The following is a 13,402-nucleotide window of genomic DNA, read 5'->3' as shown; positions in this document are numbered from 1 at the left end:
AATACAGAAAAGGCCATTTCATTTAACTTAACACAGATTTCCTTATCTGTGACACCTCAGACTAGTTAAGAAAACTAGTGCCTCACACTGTAGTACATTATATCCTTAAATGTGTCAGATTCTAAACACCATTCACTTCATGTTGAGTAGGCTTTTTAAACCCAGACTTCAGTAGCCTCGACCTGTAGATGGCTGGTAAAAAATACTGCTCACTGCTTTAGTAGAATGTTGAACTAAAAGGTGCCAGTGAATGAAAATTGGAAATTGGGATGTTTGTGGAACTGTAACGTTGTGTTGATGAAGGCTCGTAGTATGGAAATAAAACTTGGTGGACACAGGGGGTCACCTACATGGACAATGGGTGGCCACAGAGTAACTTTGTGCCCAAGGGCCATCAGGACATGGATGATTTAATGTTGAGCCCTGGAATTCTAGCCAATATATTCTATCAGCATAATTTTTCAAACCAATAACCACAGTCAATTAAAAATTAAGTCAAAACAAAATTCCTGGTAACTATGGTGATGAGGCGTTTGTTTCTCTAGAACTTGTCTTCTCAGAAAGTTAATGTTAAGACAAAACTTTCTGAAGCTTGCTCACAGTATCACACAACATGCCAGGGAGTATTTCAATTACTTCATGAGCTCAATTCAGTGTTTCGACTCAGTCCTGTAACAGAAGTTACAGCTGCTCATCTCATGTTAGCTAGAGTCAGACCGTTCTCTCCCCCAGCATGTAAAATAAAGCAGCTTGGTCAATGCTTGTATGTGTCAAACTATGACATTGTAGGTAACCCTGTAGCATCAGCTCTGGAGGAACCCCTGTATTTTAATGTGTGGACTGGTCAAAACAAACACAGGACTTCCACTCAGGAGACCGGGGAGTTTCAACGTTGTCCTCTTTTGAAGATGTAGTAATGAAACATAACATAATGTTTAATACGTGAACTCACTCAAATAACACTTATTTTAGCCCAAATCATGATCTTTTTCTAAACTTACACAAGTAATGTTTGTACCTTTATTTTGAAACTAACTGGGTGTTGCGTAACTGCATGTGCAAAAATGACTCAGTGTCATTGTTTGAATGTGATGGGCCAACAGCTAGCAACAGGAGATCCTGAGATTTTTAACTTATTTTACTCTTAAATGAACTTATTACATATTATTATTATTATTATTATTATTATTATTATTATTATTATTATTATTATTATTATTAGGGATGCACAATTGCACAATTTTTTCAGTTGATACCAAGATCCAATAATTACCTGTATTGATAACTGATAATTTAACATTTTTGTAATTACAAAAGAAGTTCATATAGCCTGTAGATCATGCTCAGCTCAGGGTAAGAAAGGCTCAGATGAAGTGAGATGAGATGGATGATGGCTTTTCTTGTATATGTTTAATCCAAAACTTCACAAATATGCATTTTACAGAGCACTTGCCTAATGATAAATAAATACTTTGGCACAATCGCTTTAGACCAATATCAGCTTCAATATTTAGCATCCACCCCTAATAATAATAATAAGTAAATTACTTAGATAAGACCCCAAATGATTGCATTTTGATATTTTAAACTAATCACACTTATTGCGGTCTTCATGTGGCATCTCCATAGTTGCTTTAGTCCTGCAGCCAGTTTCACACAGATCTTTTAGACTAGTCTGTAGTGTTTAACTAGTCTTAGTTTTGCTCACAGTTTAGTTTATTGCCAGTTATACTATTTCACTAAAATAGAGACTGACAAACTGTGAGCTTAAAATGATTAGTCACCTTACCTGACTCAGGCTTGAGACCCCGGTCACCATGGTAACAATCAGTGCCACCAACAACAAATAAAGAGGAAAACATGGCTCATAATTAGTGGTTTGCTAACATTGTTATGGAGAGAGCAGTGACAAGGGAAAGAGTTGAGACCCACTGGAAGTTTACAGCTGTCGTTTTTTGAATTTTAAACCTTTTTTGGAAATCTTTGATGTTCCTCACAACGGGAGGTTAACACTGTTTACTGTCACTGCAACTTTTTTCTATATCAGATTTCTTTTGTATCATTAAACTCTGCCAATTTTCAAAGTGAAATGTGCTTGTGACTGTTTTATTCCTCTAAAAGATTCATATGTTCTTCTGGTGTAAACAGAGCTGAGTGGTTGGATGCAGGCATTCAGTTTGGAAAAGGTCTTAATTTACCCAGAATCCATTGTGTCACAGTCCTATTTGAGATAGTCAGGAATTAATCTGCTTCGTACAATGGATGAATTTGGACATCCATCTGAAGTCTGACTATCTGTTATATCTAAGCTACAGTCAAAGTCTGTCTTTGTGAAACCAGCCCCTGATGTGTAGTTCCATGTATGAGGAGGCGTACAGCAGCTACAGAATCACCATGGCTCCAAAGCTTTAAAAAATATCTGCTAGATTTTTCACTTTCTTCTCGAGTCAGTGCCTAACTTTGTCAGTGCACTGTGTGGTGCTGGACAGGTACAGGTGTACGATGGGTTATCTGAGGTTTTTTATCTGAAAAACAGCTGCCTGCTGCTGCTGGAATCAAGGTTAATGAGAACCGAGATCCGGGAACAAAAAAAACAAAAAGCTGAGGAGAACTGCAGAGTTAGTGATCGTTCTCTGTGGGTTCATCACTACATGTGATTCACCCGACTCATTTACTCCAGTGTCAGGATGGAAAGTATCAAAGAAAAAGGTGTTAAAACTCAGCTAATAAGGAGAGATGGATGTGAAGGACAGCAGAGGCTTGAGAAGCGGGGTTGTGCCACTCAGACAGAAAATGGTGCAGAGAGGTAGAAGTATTTAGTGTTACCTTCATCATTACATGTAGTGAAAATACAGTTATGAGAAGGATTCACTCCTCATTGTGTAAACACACATGTTGATAAAAGCCTTTTTTAAGCCTTGGCCTTCAGGAGTCACAGATAGTGAAGATTAGGCTCCATGCTATTTATCTTTCATATTTCTTAACCTTGTCAGTATCTTCTCAGTGGTTTCAGTAACGCTGTGTGTTTCTGCTCTTACCTCTTACTGCAGCCTCTCTGTGGTCTTTTCACTGGATTTCTGTCTTTGTTGTGTTAATGTGAAATGATAGTCTGACTCTATTGCTTTTGTTAAACATCCCTCTCCGTGTGTTGCTAATGACTGTACGGCCGGGCGGCGGGAGCAGCGAGTACATTTATGTGTCGTCCTCTTTATGCCAGGCAAAAATAAATCTTTGTTTATGGAGAGACAACCGTGGTGAATGGGAATATTCAACGTGTCAGGGGAAAAAAAAGAAGATTCAGCTTGGTTATGTGAATGCGTAAAAATTGTTGGGTCCGTTTATGAGATTAAGAGAGCTCGCTCTAGAATTGTGGGGGTATGTGACTAGAGTTTTCAATTTTCATAAGATAGTTCATCCAAGGTGCCTGATTTACTGAAGCTGTTTGGACCTGCCATCATGAAGCATAGATCAGAAGTGTGTAAAGTATAATGAGCAGGCACTATATCAGTGAAATGACTAAATCAGAGCACTTTGCTATTCATTATGCTGTTCAAACACATGTAGTACAGTGAGTGTGAAGTATAAGTATCCAAACAAAATAGAACAGAACGCTTCCTGTGCACCAAAATTAGAGATGTTAAGTTTAAAAAAAATAATATATGCATAAATTTGTTTTTAAAATAAAGAAAGGCAGACAGGATGCTGCTAATCAGTTACCTGATATTGGATGGATGGGAAACACTGAATGTTCAGTTGCCTGTAAAAAGTGTTAATAGGCACCAAGGCCCTTAAAAGCTTAAGCTTTCTGAGTTTCTTATAATTGTTTCTAATAGCATTGCATACATTACATTCTTCATTTCACATGTATTACTAGTTTACAATGCACTTATTAATAGTTAACTATTAGGGTGGGGTTAAAAAAAATCAATTAATTGATTCTAATTGATTTTTCCCTGCCTGGTCCAATGTCAATTCATAAAACCCCCAAATCGATATGGGTGTGTGGTACAACCTACAGTTTTAAACCTGTTAATCTCATGTGACCAGCATTTGGCACAAGATCTTGTAGTGTGAGAGTTCACTAATTTAAGCTTGTTGGTCATGTTTACTTTGGGCTAATTTTTTAATTTAAACCATCATAAATAGACCAGCTTAGACGGTTCCCTGTAAATTTTACAGCATTAGTTCTCAGAGAATCTCTTTGACATACAAGCAAAATTGGTATTGTAACTGAAATATAACCAACTAAATTAATCTTGAATTGAATCGAATCAATTTGGGAAATCTGAATTGATGAGTGGGTCTGGTGTAAACCAAGCTTATGAAGTTAAATTAATGCTTTATTATGCACAAATTTACAGTTAACTATTTAAGGTTTAACAATGTTATATTAGGTTAAGTTATTAAGTTATTTGAATTCAATGAATGTGTTTGAAATGCTATTATAAATATTATAAGAAACTCGTAAGGCTTTTATTAACATTCTTTAGCTGCCTATAAACTGTTTACAAGTTTTTTATAAGTGCCTATAAATGTCTTATGTTTATTGTGCTATTATAAACAGTTATACAGTCTTAGTAATTATATTAATGTTAATAAGCATCTTATAAGGGCTGTATTACCTAATAAATAACATTTATTTGGCATTGGAATCAGAACACCCCCAAGTAAAGTGAGATGTATAAAATTATCCACATCACAACATTTCTGTTTCATCACAAAACAGAAAATAATGAAATCACCAGGATCTCTGTAACATTGCCAAACATTCTATCTTCCCCGCAAATGCGGAGAGCCCGGCTTTCATTTCAAACAATTTGAACTCATTTTGCTCATTTAACAAATATTTACAATCATATTTCAGTAATAGGCTTCCCTGTTTCCTGATCTTTAACCTTAACTCTAACCCTTCAGACTGCTCTGAATGCAACGTTTCCAACAGTCTTTTCTACTTTCAACTATGAGCTGATGTCAACTCGTGGCAGATTCATTTATTGGTCATCTGCTCCAGGCACAGCACGCCCACAAAGCACAGGGTCTGACCCGTCCACCTGCTCAGTCTGTCCATCCGTACCGAAGTGATTTATAGCTAAAACAGTTCTTTTCAGGTAGAGGATGGATTTTTTAAAATGTGAATCATGCAAAGCTGCTCCAGTAGAGTCCCAGTTTATTAATATACTGCTCAGCATAATAGGTCCCCTTCAACAGGAACTGAAAAACAGCAAATAAATAGAAGTCAGTGGACCTGCACAATGAATAAAAGCAGAATTTTAATGCATCAAACATCATCTTAAAAATACTACAAAAACATTCAGAGTAGGAGAGACTGAAATGAATCAGTCAGTGAACATGGTACCATCATGTTAGCCATCTCTTATACCACAGAAAAAAACCCACTGAATGACAATAGAAGCATACATGAACAAATTCAGTATCTTTCTATCCATCTTCTATCCAAACCAAATTTCAAAGTGAATCAAACTGTGAAAAACAATGTAGAAAACAGGATGGAAATTAGACATTACTGATGTGAGGAACCTTCCATCAGATATGTGTGGAGCGTCAAGGATGTGTTATAGAGCCATGTGCGATTACTCTTTTAAAAAAAAGGGCAAAAAATATCTCAAGTTAGCCTAATAATGTGCGAAATTGAGAGTTTTTTTTTTTTTTATTTCCATCAACATTTTCTAAAGCAAAACTCTTGGATTTGTACTAGGGTTGGGCAAGGTTGGATGAACATAACATCTATCAGTGGCTTTTTTGGGGCGATATTTGTCATTTTATTTTGCTAATGTAATGGTCTGCAGAGTGATAGCTCCTGCTCCGCACTGCGTTCTCATCCAGCCGTGCAGTACACACCCCCTCGCAGGCCATGAGTGTTCTGAGCTGGGTGAGAAGTGAGAAATAAACAGCCTGCAGAATCAGACTCTTTACACTCTTTTCACACAGTGAATGAAGGATTTAATTTGACCAAACCAGAGTTGGTGCTTGTTTGAAGAGTGGGCAGACTAACAAAGATGGTTGTGGTGAGTTTTACATGTTTTTCTGTCACGTTTGAATGAAGTGAATTTTTCCAGGATTTAATGAGCCAATTAAGATCATCTTAGTTCGGTAAAAGAGGGAAACTTGAATTCAGACGGTGTACAGTTGTAGGACGAAGATCTCGCCAATCGCCGATTGATGGCCTGACAATGGTCGAAAATTTTAACATATCACCCAACTCTAATTTGCTCTTGAAGTTAGTCATAAGATCATCTCTGATGCAGTGCATAAGTTTGATTCATGAGAGACACTGAGCATAACAGACTTTGCTTGAGGAAATTCTGAGAAAAAAATGTTGAACTTGAACACCTGTGATCTATAAATCTCAGCATGTCTTATAATCAGTTATTTCCCCCGATATAATACAGCGCAAATGAAAGTTTCATCAGGAACACTGTAAAAACAAAAGTTGAGAAAACTCATTATTTCAAGGCAACTGTGTTCATTAACTTCGAAGTTTTGTATCAAACTCAAAATCTTCTGAAAGTTCTGAAATCATTTTTTAAAAAGTTTTTCCAACCTACAGTCTTTTGTAAACTCATTAAAGTAAAAGTGAATAATGGTTGATAATGTACTATTTTCAGTTGCAACCATTTCATTTTCAAGCACCTAAATAATAATAAATAGAGTGATCAATTTTTAAAGTACAGAATTTTTTGAGCCTTTAAAACTCAAAGATTCAAGTTTATCTAAAGAAGAAAAGTCAATTATTAAATCAGTAGAAGATTATAGGTCAGCAAAACCTTTTTTTTTGACATTAATTTGTCACACCTTTAAATCATAGTTCCTATCTCCTTGTTCATCAAGCTGATGCACAGGTCACCACAGGTTTGGACACATTTCTTCCCAAACAGAAAACAGCAGGAAAATCACTTAAGTCAAGTCTAGACTTTGCTTAGAAATAGATCATTTCCATGTCAAAGAAAGGATTTATAAAGAACTACTTAAATTTGATTTTCCACTTAAGTCATACTTAAGTTCAAACTTAATCATAAGTCCTCTATAAATGAGACCTCATCTTGTGGTGTTTTTTTGTCTCTGAAAGTTCCATTAAATTCATATGCATGAAGAAAAGGGTGCATTTCCACTGATTGCATGAGTTGCTTCTCAAAATGCATCAGACATGAGCTGCACAGGGTCAGTGAATCCAGTGACCTCCCACTGAGATCACTGTGCTGCAGCTCTAACTGTGGTGATTAAGAAGCTGTTTGTTTTTGTGTTGTCATTTCTCTTGAACTTGATTTACATACATTTCTAAGTCAATAAGATAAAAAAAAAAAAAAATCCTGCACTCCTACATCAAGCAGTTCAGGTGCCAAGAAATCCATAACTTGCCTTCACAGTGCAGTCTTATTAAATGTGGACGTCAGTGTTGCAGCCATGTTCTCACTGCTGTTCCTCTGCCTCTCTTACAGCTCCTTCACCCAGTCAGTGAAAACCTGAAGGACTATGACTGATAGACTCGTCTATCAACTCAAGGTGGTCCAGCTGGGAAGATAAAACATTTGCGACCTGCACATCTATACCTCCTCCAGATAAAATGAGGACTATCTTACTGGCCATTGTATGTGTTCTCTGTCTGGGCCCGTCCCTGGATGCTTTGTCTTTGAACGGACGGAGGACGGAGACAGGAGATGGAGATGGAGAGGGAGAGGAGGCGGCCATCAGAGGAGAGAAGCTGCTCAGAAGAGTGAGACGAGGCTGGATGTGGAACCAGTTTTTCCTGCAGGAGGAGTACACGGGCAGCGACTACCAGTACATTGGCAAGGTAAGAGGCGAGCCACGGCCGCCCAGTTTGTGCTTTCACTGAGCGCTCAAACAGTCCCATATGGTCTCACAGAAACTTCCCCTGATTAGTTGGAAAGACACTCATCAGTCCTGTTTGTCCTTCTTTCCTAAATTGAAGCCTTTATTAATATGAATTTATGCTAAAGTTAATCACTCTTTACCCATTTTGCCCGTGACTTCTGTGCCTGCAAGCATAATGAATCAATCACTGCTGATGATCAGTGCCAAATAAAAATAGTGCATCATCTAGGTTTAACTTTAGTTTACATATGAAGATTTGCACACAAAAACACACCATTAGTTGTTAGTTAGTTGTAACTTCAGACAGAAGAAATAATGCACTTTCAAATGTCTTTCAAATGGAAAGGTGAATTCACAAGCAATAAAAATCAGCCGTGCTGGTTCAGTCTCTCAGGTACTTTTTTTTTATAGAAAAGAGAGAGAGAAGGAAGGAGAAAAAAATAAAATAAAATATATATATATACATATATACACCCACATATATACATACATATACATACATATACATCCTAAATACATATACACAGTCCTCCAGTTGTCTTAAAATTCAAAGTCCATCATAGTCTTCCTGTAATTAAACAGATAATCTTGTTGCGAGGTTTACTTCAGGTAGTATTCAGTCCTCCTCTTCATCATCTAGTAAATCCATATTTTTGACAAAAACAGTTAATGGTCCCCACACTTTTTCAAACATATCCTGCTTCCTTCGTATTATATACGTCACTTTTCTAATGGAAAAGTTGTTTACATTTACCTAACCCAATATGTGATACTTGGTCCGTTAGTCTTCTTCCAAAACACTGCAATCGATCTTTTAGCATGCAGGAGACATAAATCTATCATTATTCGTTCACTTTTGGCATACTTGTGGTGTTCTGCGTACAACCCTAAAATAAAAAACCCAGGATCTAATGGAATATCTTTTGCAAGAATCTTTTCCGTTGCTTTTTTAACCTCCTCCCAAAAAGATTTTATCTTACTACATTGCCAAACACAATGAATCAGTGTCCCCTTCACCTCAGTGCATTTTGTGCATAAATCCGGAATTTATAACTCTGGTGCCTCCTAGTGGTGCTATTGTAAAAGCTATAAGTTATAATCCCGTAAAAACTTATACACAGCTCCTTAACTTTAGCTCCCAATACCAGCACAGAGTGCTGAACACACAGCACAGCAGAACTGTAGAACGTGTATTTTAGGCAACTTTGGATGTGCGTCAGAGTCCTGTAGCTGCTGCTCCGCCGCCACAGCTCTGTTTCCTCAGACTGTCACAATAATGGAATATCTCAAACAGTTACAGTGTGATATTTCTGCTCCTCCATACTGTAAAGACTTGTGTTGGTGATGGTGTGTTTGTGGCCCAGCGACGGCGCCGTGCAGTACATAGTCAGGACAGGGAGGCTGAGAAGCTGACAGCGAGGAAATGGCAGGATAGGCACAGAGACAGAATGTGCAATGTGAAGTGAATATATCAGGCAGGTGGAGAGGGTTCTCACCTCACATGCACAGACATCTGTACATATGTAATCACTCCTGTGGTGGGTGTGTTCATGTCAGCAGCACCTATTTCATACCTCTTACCAAAGCTCTGTCTCTCTCCTCAGCCTCTCATTGTTATGCACACTATATTGTATGTTGTATATACATGGGTATGTAAATGTACATTCTAGTGTGTCTCCTTCACTGTTCATATAAACTCACACTGTCTGAAGGGTGAGAAAAATAAATGAACTGGTTCCAAGACTCATTTAGATTGTTTTGTTGTACAGCAACTACTACAACTTTGTAGTAAAAACAGGTAGGGAACTGTTTAACTATTGAAGGAGCACATAGAAGTAATTTTAGAAAACGATTTTACTATGTAGGGCAGCATACTTTGTCTGCTGGAAGGGCACTTTAGAGGGCACATTACCATGTTTTGTCCACTAGAAGATAGGGATGTTCCTGGTGACCAATTTCCCTGTCGATTAAACGCAAAATTTAATTTAGACAGGCTGACTAGTCTAACAGCACATTCAGAAAACAAAACTGAGCATAATTTATTGATTGATAATCTTAAACACTGTCCAAAACAATCAAGAGCTATTTTAAGCTGTTAATCACAGTCTACAATCACTACATTGTATTTTAAATGCCACTGAAATGTGTGCCACTTTGCACTGTGCAATACAAACATTACAGATTAGCCTACAAAACATAACAACTCACTAAATGCTTCAACTTTTCAGACCAAAGAGGATCACAGTGTTGGAGCTGACGTTAGCTGCCAGCCTGCTACACAGCGTGGCTAACGTTAGTAGTGCTAGCAGCAGCAGCTGCTCTGCTTGCAGGTTAACATAAACATCCTGGGTTGCCTGGTGCCATCAGGGCATATGTGCTTATGGTGTATGGTGAGATGGGCTGCATCTGATGGGGCCACAGCCCCAACTAGTGGTGAGCAGCTGCATAAGATCTTAGAGGCAACAGTTAATTAGCGTTGTGCATGAATAAAATATTGATAGTTTAACTGACTAGTATTTCTGGTGTCAACTAGTGAGGGTGGCAACATTTAAACGTATGCTCAGCTAATCACACACATCCCTACTAGAAAGACATTTTAGAGGGCACTTTTTTTTGTTTTGTCTCTTAGGAAGACATCGTGTTTTGTGGGCACCAAGAGAGCTGAATTCCCTACCCTTTAGTCCACAGGTGTCTGTTCCACTGCAGGAACTGAATAACATGTAACTTGAGGCATAAATCTTCAGGGACGTTAGAAGTCTGTGGAACTAAGTTCCTCCTTGTGTTTGTATTGAAGTTTGGAAATGTTTTGCCCTACAAAAGCTAAAAGTGACTATGTCATTTTTATACATGTTTGGTGGGCATGTGAGGTAAGCCATTGTGGGACAGACAACATTGTTACTGATGAGATGCAAGTTTACACGCCAGCCTAGAATCCAGGCCACTGCTGGGAACAGCAGACGGCAGTCGGTGGCCCAAGACAACAGTAAGTCGTACCACTTCAGTAGTTTTGTAGTTTGCTCCACTGCACACATTGACTTCCTCCAATTTTTTCTCTTTATTTATTTATTTTTGTACCAAAGATAATATAGATTGTTCTTATTTTTTGGTTTTATAGGCAGCATTTTATGTACATATGTATATACATAATTCTAAAAATTCAAGCTTCATGTAGAAAACACCAGTATCAGTCGGGCTGTAACTGGAAGTTAATACAATCAGCACACTTTACCTTATAGAAATTATACAAAGGAAAAAACACATTCTACACATGCACAATCAGTCTCGTTGAAGACACTCAGGGCCAAGACAGGTTTCATCCATTCATTCATAAGTGAGGCCATTAGTGAAGCTGTACATGAAAGCTGCTTCTTGCTGATGTATTATTGCATCAGTAATCAGGTGTATAATGTTCACTTACCTTGTGAACAGATAGGAAGGTTATGCAGGGATTTTCTGTCTAACTGGCTGCTGTGTTTAATATCAAGAGGAGCTGCTCACTCGTAGGCCTATTAGTGAAGTTAGCACACGGTGCAGCGTGATGATAGTTGGAGCTCTGCTGTTTGATCAGTAGCCAGATGCCGGGAGGTATTGTGCTGCTCTGTATGAAGCCTCCTGTCTGACAGTACAAAACAAAGTAAGCTTTGAAACAAACAAGAGTTCGCCATGATTGAGGTAAACACAGAGAGAAGCAAGACAGAGTCAGCAGACTTTTCTTCCCTGCTAGGGTGTTGCCTTCACTGCAGGGGGGCTGCTGGGTGTTTCAGATATGCTCTGGTGACAACAATATGGTTTAGAGACAGATTAGCAGGGACGGGATGTGTTTAGCAGGGCAGCAGTATGGTTAGGCAAACATTGCAGCCATGTTTTTATTCCTGATACCACCGAGTGCAGACCTTTAAGAGTCGTCTCATTCACAGTATTTATCCCGTTTATTCATGTTCACTTACACAGCAAACATCAGGCCTACCTTCACATGCATTCTGCTCCACATCAGGCTTTTCCATGAAAGAACAGCAAACAACAAACAACTCCAGGCCTAAACTGAGTTCATCGTTCTCCAATCCAGCTCCATGTGCACGAGCCAAACCACAGTAGTGTTTGGAAAAGAGGAGATTTGTGCCTGTGTGTGGTGCATTCAAGTGCAGAGTCAGCTATGGTCATTTAAAATTTAAAAGATGATTCCAGTCTATTATTTTGTAGTGTTCTATGTATTTTCTATTAGTAATAATTATATTGAACTATATTGAAGTACAATCTGGCAACTCACTCGTCAGACCGGGCAAGTGGTAAAAAATAATTAAACTATTAGACTACTGATAAGAAATTTCATCATCACCATCATTTGTTTGTTGTTCGTATTGTTTCATAGAGAAAATGCTGTTTTCAGCTTCTCAAATATAGAGATTTCAAGCTTTTCTTCATTTATTATCACATTAACAAGAATATGTTTGGGTTTCAGTCAGACAAAATAAGACATTTCACATGATCTTGGACATGGATCATGGTCCTAGATTAAACAAAAATCATTTTAGTCTTTGTTGTTATTTGATGACCTCTAATAGATAAAACAGTTTGAACCTTGTGGTAACAGTGAGACGATCAAACCCTGAAGTTACACACACTGACTTCCTTCTTCAGCTTCCACTGACTATGTACAGACAGACAGTACCTGTGCCAAATCAGATCACAGTTTCCTAAATAGTGCATCCAGACATTTGTGATTTCTGATAAAAATAGAGCATTTACATATTTTACTGACATCACTGTCTTGTATATCATTCCAGAAGTCAAGTGCATATCTGATGTAAATTTGTACTTCTGGTCAGGCTGACAGAAAACAGAACAGATGGATAAATAGCACTACAGGCCAGAAGTAAAATATGTATTTTTGATTTTGGGGTGATCTGTCCCTTTAAAATGGAAAGCAAACATTAATAAAATATAAATAAAGATCAATCTAAGATAGAACAAAAATAAATAACAAGAGGCACACAGAATGAGCAGAAAAACTAAGTGATCAGCAAACAACATCCCATTAAAAACAAAAAAAAAAAAACATGAAAAACAAATCAGAGAAAAAGACATTCATGATTAGACATCATAAATTAAATGTGATATAACAAGCTCTTAATAACATACTTTGGCCTTTCATATATATATATATGTGAATTACAATATCTGAAAAGGAAACTTAAGAAAATCATCCTGTTGAGTATTATTAGGAATTAAATTTAAAGAAAATGCTAAACAATGATGGTAAAAAAAAGAGGAGAGGTAAGAACATTTATATATAAACATACATATCTAATAAATGTTCATGCCATATACTGTCAGAAAATACTGCTGCCAATCTGGTAGCAAATAAAGTTTATGAAGACTGGAGGGGTATTTATTTATTTTACAATATTACCATTAATCAAATAGGGATAAATCATGGAATAGTAATATAAAGTAAATAAACATAGACACATTTATGAAAGTTTGCTGATGATCTCCAGTGACTTAACAGTTTTGTTACAAATAATATTAATGTTAGTTTTTTTTTCCTATT

At 37.4% G+C, this 13,402-nt stretch overlaps 1 protein-coding gene across 1 annotated transcript in view; it reads left to right on the top strand.

Annotated features, from left to right (window-relative positions):
- LOC146318417 (cadherin-6-like) overlaps positions 1–13,402 on the top strand; it is a 125,860-nt gene that overhangs the window by 37,940 nt on the left and 74,518 nt on the right. Inside the window, exon 2 of the mRNA XM_084732442.1 lies at positions 7,458–7,810. Within this exon, the coding sequence (XP_084588568.1) occupies positions 7,583–7,810 (228 nt within the window). The 5' untranslated portion in view covers positions 7,458–7,582. The remainder of the gene's footprint in view (positions 1–7,457; positions 7,811–13,402) is intronic.

Source organism: Lutjanus erythropterus, chromosome 12 (genome assembly GCF_056507025.1).
Source record: "Lutjanus erythropterus isolate fLutEry1 chromosome 12, fLutEry1.hap2, whole genome shotgun sequence".
NCBI lineage: Eukaryota > Metazoa > Chordata > Actinopteri > Lutjaniformes > Lutjanidae > Lutjanus > Lutjanus erythropterus.
Note: the sequence above shows the minus strand (reverse complement) of the source record. Positions and strands in the feature narration are given on the sequence as shown.